The 9,560-nt window shown below is 44.8% G+C and overlaps 1 protein-coding gene across 1 annotated transcript in view; it reads left to right on the forward strand.

Annotated features, from left to right (window-relative positions):
- The first annotated feature begins 3,941 nt into the window (after positions 1-3,941).
- Positions 3,942-9,560, forward strand: part of LOC118398987 (tax1-binding protein 1 homolog A-like) — a 259,070-nt gene continuing 253,451 nt past the window's right edge. The window contains 2 exon segments of the mRNA XM_052472525.1: positions 3,942-4,097; positions 4,819-5,038. Of these exon segments, the coding sequence (XP_052328485.1) occupies positions 4,847-5,038 (192 nt within the window). The 5' untranslated portion in view covers positions 3,942-4,097; positions 4,819-4,846.

Raw genomic sequence — 9,560 nt, forward strand, 5'->3', positions numbered from 1 at the left:
AATTCTCTTGGTAGATAATGCGGTCGACATTTGATTGTGAGGAATTCTGTCAGGTGAACAGAAGGACTTGAGATCCTGTATGTTGTTATGATCACACCACGTCGCGTTAATCATAAGGCATACCCCCCCGCCCCTCTTCTTACCAGAAAGATGCTTGCTTCTGTCGGCGCGATGCGTGAAGAAACCAGCTGGCTGTACCGACTCCGATAGCGTGTCTTGAGTGAGCCATGTTTCCATGAAGCAAAGAACGTTACAGTCTCTTATGTCTCTCTGGAATGCTACCCTTGCTCGGATTTCATCAACCTTGTTGTCAAGAGGCTGGACATTGGCGAGTAGTATGCTCGGGAGCGGTGCGCGATGTGCCCGTCTCTGGAGCCTGACCAGAAGACCTCTTCGTTTGCCCCTTTTACGGCGTCGTTGTATTGGTTCGCCGGCTGGGATCCGATCCATTGTCCTGGGTGGTGGGCAAAACACAGGATCCGCTTTGGGAAAGTCGTATTCCTGGTCGTAATGATGGTGAGTTGATGTTGCTCTTATATCCAGTAGTTCCTCCCGACTGTACGTAATAAAACCTAAGATTACTTGGGGTACCAATGTAATAAATAACACAAAGGAAAAAAAAATACTGCATAGTTTCCTAGGAACGCGAAGCGAGGCGGCCATCTCTGTCGGCACCGGAAGTCACACAGGAAAGGGTCTTCCCTCTAACCGTTGCCACAAAGTTGTATGCTGTCATTGTATGCTGTAGCGTTAAGATTTCCCTTCACTGGAACTAAGGGGCCTAGCCCTAACCATGAAAAACAGCCCCAGACCATTATTCCTCCTCCACCAAACTTTACAGTTGGCACTATGCATTGGGGCAGGTAGCGTCCTCCTGGCATCCGCTAAATCCAGACTCGTCCGTCGGACTGACAGATGGTGAAGAGTGATTCATAACTCCAGATAACGTGTTTCCACTGCTTCGTAGTCCAATGTCGGCGAGCTTTACACCACTCCAGCCGACATTTGGCATTGTACATGGTGATCTTTGGCTGGTGTGCGGCTGCTCGGCCATGGAAACCCATTTCATGAAACACTCAATGAAATGATTGTGCTGACGTTGCTTCCAGAGGCAGTTTGGAACTCAGTTGTGAGGGTTGCAACCGAGGACAGACTATTTCTACGCACTGCATGCTTCAGTACTCGGCGGTCCCAATCTGTGAGCTTGTGTGGCCTACCACTTTGCGGCTGAACAGTTGCTGCTCCTAGACGTTTCCACTTCACGAAAATAGCAGTTACAGTTGACCAGGGCAGCTCAAGCAGGGCAGACATTTGACAAACTCACTTGTTGGAAAGGTGGCATCCTATGACGGTGCCACGTTGAAAGTCACTGAGCTCTTCAGTACGGCCATTCTACTGCCAATGTTTGTCTATGGCGATTGCATGGCTGTGTGCTCGATTTTATACACCGGTCAGCAATGGGTGTGGCTGAAATAGCTGAATCCAGTCATTTGAAGGGGTGTCCACATACATTTGTAAAAATAGTGTATGTTAGAGAAAGACCCCACTGAACAATTCAGAACATGAAGAATCCCCTACTACAGGGATTGGGATGGGAGTCAAAACAAATCTGAACTCAACATGAGGGGCCGCAATGGCTCACAGGTCTGCATACCCACATCCACAGCCGGCCCTAGCCTTTTGGAGGCCCTAAGCTAAATTTTGCCCTAACTTACAAAATCAATGGGGGCCCTCTGGTCAGTAATTCAACAATGATTACTACAAGTTTATAGCTGGCTCGATTAATTTACCAATCTAAAAAGCTGACATGGGCTAATTAAGAGACTGTCAGGTGATTGACATAACTACCCCATTCATAGACACTAAATGGGATAGGGTTAGTGTTCCCACATGGTTATATGTCCATATTACAGTGTGTTTATGGAAGACAGGCGACCACCTGTGCTAATTAGCTATCTAGCATGCTCCGAACACCTGTGTGTAAAGGAAAAAGGCCACCAGAAACATGTTGTAGCTGAAAAATACTGTCGGCTGCAACTGTGATGAAGCCGGTTAAAAGTGTACAGTCAGTAGATTTTGCATTAGTTAAAATATTTTGATGTGCTATGAAAGTAAAAGGGTTTATGTTTCTAGAACAGTTTTGCAATTGAGAATCGATTAACGTTTAGATGCCAGCCTACCTCTGAAAACAACATAAGGTCCTTGGACCTTAAAGAGTAATGATAGGACACTCCTTAATTAAAGTACATTCTTGGGCTATGACATAACACCAACTGTGCATCAAAGCTGGGATCAAGAGAGTGAAAAACAGCTTATATCTCAAGGCCATCAGACTGTTAAACAGCCATCAACTAGCACATTAGAGGCTGCTGCCTATAGGCATAGACTAGAAATCACTGGCCACTTTAAGAAATGGAACACTAGTCACTTAATGTTTACATATCTGGCATTACTCATCTCATATGTATATACTGTTTTCTATACTATATCTTAGCCGTTCCGCTCTGAAGTCACTCGTCCATATGTATATAGTCTAAATTCATTCCTACCTAGATTTGTGTGTATTGGGTATATCTTGTGTCGTTTGTTAGACATTACTTGTTAGATATTACTGCACTTTCGGAGCTAGAAGCACAAGCATTTCGCTACACCCGCAATAACATCTGCTAATCACGTGCATGTGATGAATAAAATTTCAACCAACCATGTGACAAACCAAATTTCGAAATTGCACCTTGTGTAGTCTACTATTATAACTGTCAACAGTAAATTGAGACGCTGACTGAGTTCACTGTCCTAGGGGAGCCTTGTCATTAATTAAAATGATCAGGCTTGTGCAGGCATGCTGGTAGTTACTCCAGCCACGAATAACGTTGTGTTCCATCCAGTTGGTCACATGAAGAGTGAAGGAAACATGATTTTAAAGAATTGACTGATAGGGATGTGAGAGATGAGCGTATAGCCATGTCCATTGTTACAAGCAATCAGTTCATAGTTAAAATGTTCATATTTCGTTAACAACAACTTGGGAGGAAATTGTATGGGCTCTAGAGTTGCGCAGCGGTCTAAGGCACTGCATCTCAGTCCTAGAGGCATCACTACAGACACCCTGGTTCAAACCCAGGCAGTATCACAATTGGCTGTGATTAGGAGTTCCAAGGGCGGTGCACAATTGGCCCAGCTTCGTTTGGGGTCGACCGGGTTAGGGCAGGGTTTGGCTGGGTAGGCCATCATTGTAAACAAGAATTTGTTCTTAACTGACTTGCCTAGTTAAATAAAGATAAAACGAAAAACACAGTGGGTAACCAACTGTTCAGAAGATTTTCAGAAAAACAGCCATTTTGATCTATTATGTACATGCACACCGGGAAAAGATGGTGGAAAATAGAAAAACATGTAAACACCTTACCGAGATCCAGGTCGACAAGAGCATTGCACCTTTGCAATAGATTCCGACACTCTCTGAACAAGGCAGCCATGCTTATTTCTCCTTGACCTGGGCGTTTATAGGGTCACGTCTATTAAGATTACAGCTTTATCAAATTGACTTCACATTTTTTTGCATTTTAGCTAAGCCTGATGGACCCTAATTCTTATTTACAATGACGGCCTAGGTAGTGGGTTAACTGCCTTGTTCAGAGGCAGAACGACAGATTTGTCAACTCAGGGATTCGCGCTAACCACTAGGCTACCCGCCGCCCCCTAGAACCCCCAGCGACTCACTCCATCTTCACTCTGTGTAGTATACGTTTTGCTCTATTCTCAGTGCAAGATGCAGCAACTGGGCAAATAACCTGACATTTGCCAGAGATAGCTACTGTATATTCATTAATTGCTTTATTGGTTTATACTTGCAAATAGATTGTTTTGCGGCATCACCTCATTGGAATTTGCGCGTGGTGGAAATGGAATCTCTCTCCTCAGCACCGCCACAAACCCATCCCGGAAGTGACACCATCAGTTTTCACATTTCAGGAAAAGCATCAGCATCTTCAATGCTTTGACAACGGGGGTTGAAGATATTTCCACAACCACGTTTGGACTGACACATTTGGCTTTCAAAACACAATTTGTCGCAGTTTGGATTCGTAAAACAGGTAATGAATCGATTCAAGCGGAAGAAATATCTGTGATTGTCATATTGCTAGGGGATTTGGCCTACTAGCAAGACGTATAGCTATAGCTAACACTGAGATTATTGCTAGCTAGCTAACAATATAAGCTAGTTTGTTGTCAGATCCGTTAGCCAACGTGACGTTAGTTAGCTACAAGGCCCTTGAAGGTTAATGCGGAGATCTTAATCGATCCAGTTGTCAATGAACATGATAGTTACGTTAGGGCAACGTTATATATGCGAACATTATAGCTATCTAGCTAATCATCTTAAGCGTGTTTGTGTCAGATACAGGCTCTTGGAAAATACCAAGGGAATATTAGCTCGCTACCTAGCTATAGTTAGCAACTCCCCGTTCGCCTGTGGTAAATGAGACCTGTGCTGGCTGTATTAAATTTGGCCGTCCTTTGGGCGATCACTCGCTTCAGCTTTTGGAAGCCTATATTGTGTTTTTTATTTGACATGATCTCATGCAGTCTGTTTGCCATCATGTCGTTATTTTAACATGTTTAGGCAGGCTTGGAATTCTTCCATGTTACATGTCAGTTCACTAGCATTTATTTACATTTGATTGTAAACGGGTAAAATGTCAATATGATGTGTGTGTGTGAGAGGGGGGGATATGCATGCCCAACCATAAATGTTTTCATATCCTTTCCCTATATTCTTTCCCAAATTCTCTCTATTACTAATTTTCCCTGCAGTTCGGACAAATGAAGTGACAAACAGGATATGATGTCATCGTTCCAGGTGGTGGGCTCTTTGCCCAGCAGTGTCATCGGCGTCATGGAAACATCAAACTTTGCCCATGTCATCTTCCAAAATGTTGGGAAGAGCTTCCTGCCCCAGGAGGCCCTGGAGTGTTGCTACACCCTCACCTCGTACATCACCCCCAACCCCAAAGACTGGGTGGGAATATTTAAGGTAACACAAACACACACATCCTACATCACTCCCCACTCCAAAGACTGGTGGGCATCTTTAAGGTACACCCTACCCTATTTACAACCCACCCCCCAACAACCCACCCCCCAACGACATCTTTAAGCTACACCCCACCCAAAGACTGGGTGAGCGACACTAGATTTCCCTTAGCTCTGCATCAGTACTTCTCACACTGTATGGAGCATTGACTCATCAGACGCTATGCAGTCATCCTATGCAGTCGTCACAGGGCCTAAATGTAGCCTCATGACCCTCCAACTAGAAGATTGGCCGTTAGGCCTCGTCGTGTCTCCAACTAGAAGATTGGCCGTCAGGCCTCCAACTAGAAGATTGGCCGTAAGGCCTCCAACTAGAAGATTGGCCGTCAGGCCTCCAACTAGAAGATTGGCCGTCAGGCCTCCAACTAGAAGATTGGCCGTCAGGCCTCGTCGTGTCTCCAACTAGAAGATTGGCCGTCAGGCCTCGTCGTGTCTCCAACTGGAAGATTGGCCGTCAGGCCTCGTCGTGTCTCCAACTAGACGATTGGCCGGTAGGCCTCCAACTAGAAGATTGGCCGTCAGGCCTCCAACTAGAAGATTGGCCGTCAGGCCTCCAACTAGAAGATTGGCCGTCAGGCCTCCAACTAGAAGATTGGCCGTCAGGCCTCGTCGTGTCTCCAACTAGAAGATTGGCCGTCAGGCCTCGTCGTGTCTCCAACTAGAAGATTGGCCGTCAGGCCTCGTCGTGTCTCCAACTAGAAGATTGGCCGTCAGGCCTCGTCGTGTCTCCAACTAGAAGATTGGCCGTCAGGCCTCGTCGTGTCTCCAACTGGAAGATTGGCCGTCAGGCCTCGTCGTGTCTCCAACTAGACGATTGGCCGGTAGGCCTCCAACTAGAAGATTGGCCGTCAGGCCTCCAACTAGAAGATTGGCCGTCAGGCCTCCAACTAGAAGATTGGCCGTCAGGCCTCCAACTAGAAGATTGGCCGTCAGGCCTCCAACTAGAAGATTGGCCGTCAGGCCTCGTCGTGTCTCCAACTGGAAGATTGGCCGTCAGGCCTCGTCGTGTCTCCAACTAGACGATTGGCCGGTAGGCCTCGTCGTGTCTCCAACTAGAAGATTGGCCGTCAGGCCTCGTCGTGTCTCCAACTAGAAGATTGGCCGTCAGGCCTCGTCGTGTCTCCAACTAGAAGATTGGCCGTCAGGCCTCGTCGTGTCTCCAACTAGAAGATTGGCCGTCAGGCCTCGTCGTGTCTCCAACTAGACGATTGGCCGGTAGGCCTCGTCGTGTCTCCAACTAGAAGATTGGCCGTCAGGCCTCGTCGTGTCTCCAACTAGATGATTGGCCGGTAGGCCTCGTCGTGTCTCCAACTAGAAGATTGGCCGTCAGGCCTCGTCGTGTCTCCAACTAGAAGATTGGCCGGTAGGCCTCGTCGTGTCTCCAACTAGACGATTGGCCTGATTCTCATCAACCTGATTCTCTTCCAACTAGTGTTTTGTTTTTGATTCTCATCAACCTGATTCTTTCTCTATTTCAGTGTTTTGGCTGTTTTGCCCTTACACTCACAGGAAATCCTGGCCTATTTCCTTCTACAGAGATGTTTCCAGTAGCTGTGGTGTGGTTATTCAATGTGCAGAGGGAGGTGGGAGGAGGAAGGGAGAACAGATAGGTGTTGCTGGGGAGTATTTTCTGGTCGGCCTCTCTGGTCTAACCCCCCCCCACACACATCCTTATTTCTTTCTCTCTCTTTCCATCTCTCACTTTCTCTCTCTTCCACCTCTCCTTCTCTGGTCCCCCCCCCCCCTCTCTATATATCTCCTCTTTCATCAGGGCCATCAAATTTCACACTGAATTAACAGGAAATGTGAACGAGGAAGCTTAATGTCTCGTAAAGACAAAAAGCAAACATTTATAATCTTTTAAGAAGTTACTTCAAATCCACCCAGCTCAATTAAAAAGGAATAAAGATGGTGGGTTTATTTGGAAAATGTAGATGGTTAGTCTGCACTAATGAAAACTGTTTCATGGTGAAGCGTTGGGAGTGTGATAAAGAGCTGTGTATTTCCGCAGCTAGAGGTGGTAGGCTTTTCCCATGAAAAGCGTGGCATGAAAGAGTGAAACTCAGCCACAGGAGGAATTATTAAAAAAATGTCCGTTTTTCAACCCAACACTCCTCCTCTGTTTTCACCCTTCTCACACTTTTATCTTCTAATGCTTTTCTCTTGTGCCATGACACTACCCCTCCCCCATCCTCCCCGGCTCTCGGTGTGTGTGTGTGTGTGTGTGTGTGTGTGTGTGTGTGTGTGTGTGTGTGTGGTGTGTGTGGTGTGTGTGTGTGTGTGTGTGTGTGTGTGTGTGTGTGTGTGTGTGTGTGTGTGTGTGTGTGTGTGTGTGTGTGTGTGTGTGTGTGTGATTGCACTACTGAGAGAGCTCCAGACACATACATCTAGCACAGCTGCTTGGGCACTTACTCACATTACCCTTGACACACACACAGACACCCTGAGGCTCTCTGACACAAACTATGTAGGTTAGGTACAGGCTCCCCCTACTGGCTGTATACTGTCATTAATACTGTCTTCTAAAACCTGGGATTGGCATCACAAGGCCTTGATGATACCATGATAATATTCCTACACTTATCACACTTATCCATATATCAAACAAAGTAAGATTGGAATGAGAGTTAAGTTTTAAGACCTATTTTCTTCTAATGCAATTAGAATCTTAAATGGACTTGTATCAACTCTTAAGATTTAAAACACACACCTCTGGAAAAGCCCCTGATTCAGGAGGTAGTGGAGTTGTGGCATGTAGCTGGGAGAAACCCGTGCAGTAAGAGTGTAATTAACGTGTCATCGGACCGTGTGCATACCCCTCTAATTCGTGATGGATGGCAGCTTCATCTGTGGTTATTTTATAACATCACTCCTGAGTCTGAACACTCCAGTCACCTGCAACCCTCCACTATACAATTAGCAAGTAATTGATGTGTTTAAACCTCCCGTAGACCAGCGTTTCGCAAACTCGATCCTCTGGACCCCAAAGGGTTCACATTTTGTTTTTTTCCCTAACACCAAAGCGTGATGTTTAGTTGATTATTTGAATCAGCTGTGTAGTGCTAGGGGAAAAACCAAAATGTGCACCCCTTGGGGTCGCGAGTTTGGGAAATCCTGGCCTATTTCCTTCTACAGAGATGTTTCCAGTAGCTGTGGTGTGGTTATTCAATGTGCAGAGGGAGGTGGGAGGAGGAAGGGAGAACAGATAGGTGTTGCTGGGGAGTATTTTCTGGTCCAGAGGACCGAGTTTGGGAAACCCAGACTTAGACTAACACAGACAGACACCAGACACACAGACAGACACCAGACACACAGACAGAAAGACACACAGACAGAAAGACACACAGACAGACACACACACTTGGGTATAAATAATGTTCTCACCTGAATAGAGTTAGATATTTATTATTACCACATGGAATTTCACCTGCATTCTGAGTAGGCCCTACATGCATTACTCTACTTTATAATATCACACCAATTACTGTCAACATACTAAAAACACAATCACCCTTGCACAGAACATTGTCATCAAACTAACAATCATCATCACTCCGAACATTGTTATTTCATTAATAGTGGATGTTGTCATCAAGGCAGGGCTGGGTGACTATGGCCAAAATATCATATCACAGTATTTTATTTGTTGTTGACTGTATTTGTCGGTGCTTTTGTTGTTGTTGAATAATATAAGTTCTAACTGTGCTTTATGAGTAGTGTGATCATAGGGTAGCAACACATACATTCTAATGTATTTCAATTGGTCTTTCTCAATTCTGATTGTTTTATACTGTTCAATTCATCCCCACAAAAATTCAGCATTTTCATACATTTGTGCACTTCCTGTACTCATTTGAGAGAATTTCCACACTGCCATGTAGGGTCCACGATATGGGCAAACAATCTAGGCCTTATTTTTTTACCAAATGTTGCAGTTTGACTTGTGATTTAGAGCAAAACACTTGGGTGAACTGTTGGAATCATGGAAATATAACTATTATTCTAATTCTATAGTTAGAATATAATAGTGGGCACTTTTGAATACGGTGTTTGACATGACAACAAATTAAAATGCCAGGGAGGAGTTATTGTGACAGGGTAGGAACCAAAGTGTTGACAAGTGTTTCATAGGGGACCCTATAATCTTTGGCTACATTTAATGTTTTCTCTTAGCAACTTTATAGCTAACATTCTTGCTTTGTGTATTCCTCTTTGATTTAGAAGATACTGTTGCACAAAAAACATTCAGCTGTAGGTCTACACCATCACTGGTATTATCAGGCTGTATAGCTTGTTATGTTTGCTCTGACCCAGTTCATTTATTAGCTCGCTAGAAATTAGCCTTAGATTTAGGCCCAATTTGCTAAGAAAAAACAAATTGCTGTTTGCTGATGTAAGAAACGCAATTATAGTGTAATTTATAGAACACTAGTGGATTTATATTAAGAAGAAAAGTGAAAACA

This window comes from Oncorhynchus keta, chromosome 20 (assembly GCF_023373465.1).
Source record: "Oncorhynchus keta strain PuntledgeMale-10-30-2019 chromosome 20, Oket_V2, whole genome shotgun sequence".
Classification (NCBI taxonomy): Eukaryota; Metazoa; Chordata; class Actinopteri; order Salmoniformes; family Salmonidae; genus Oncorhynchus; species Oncorhynchus keta.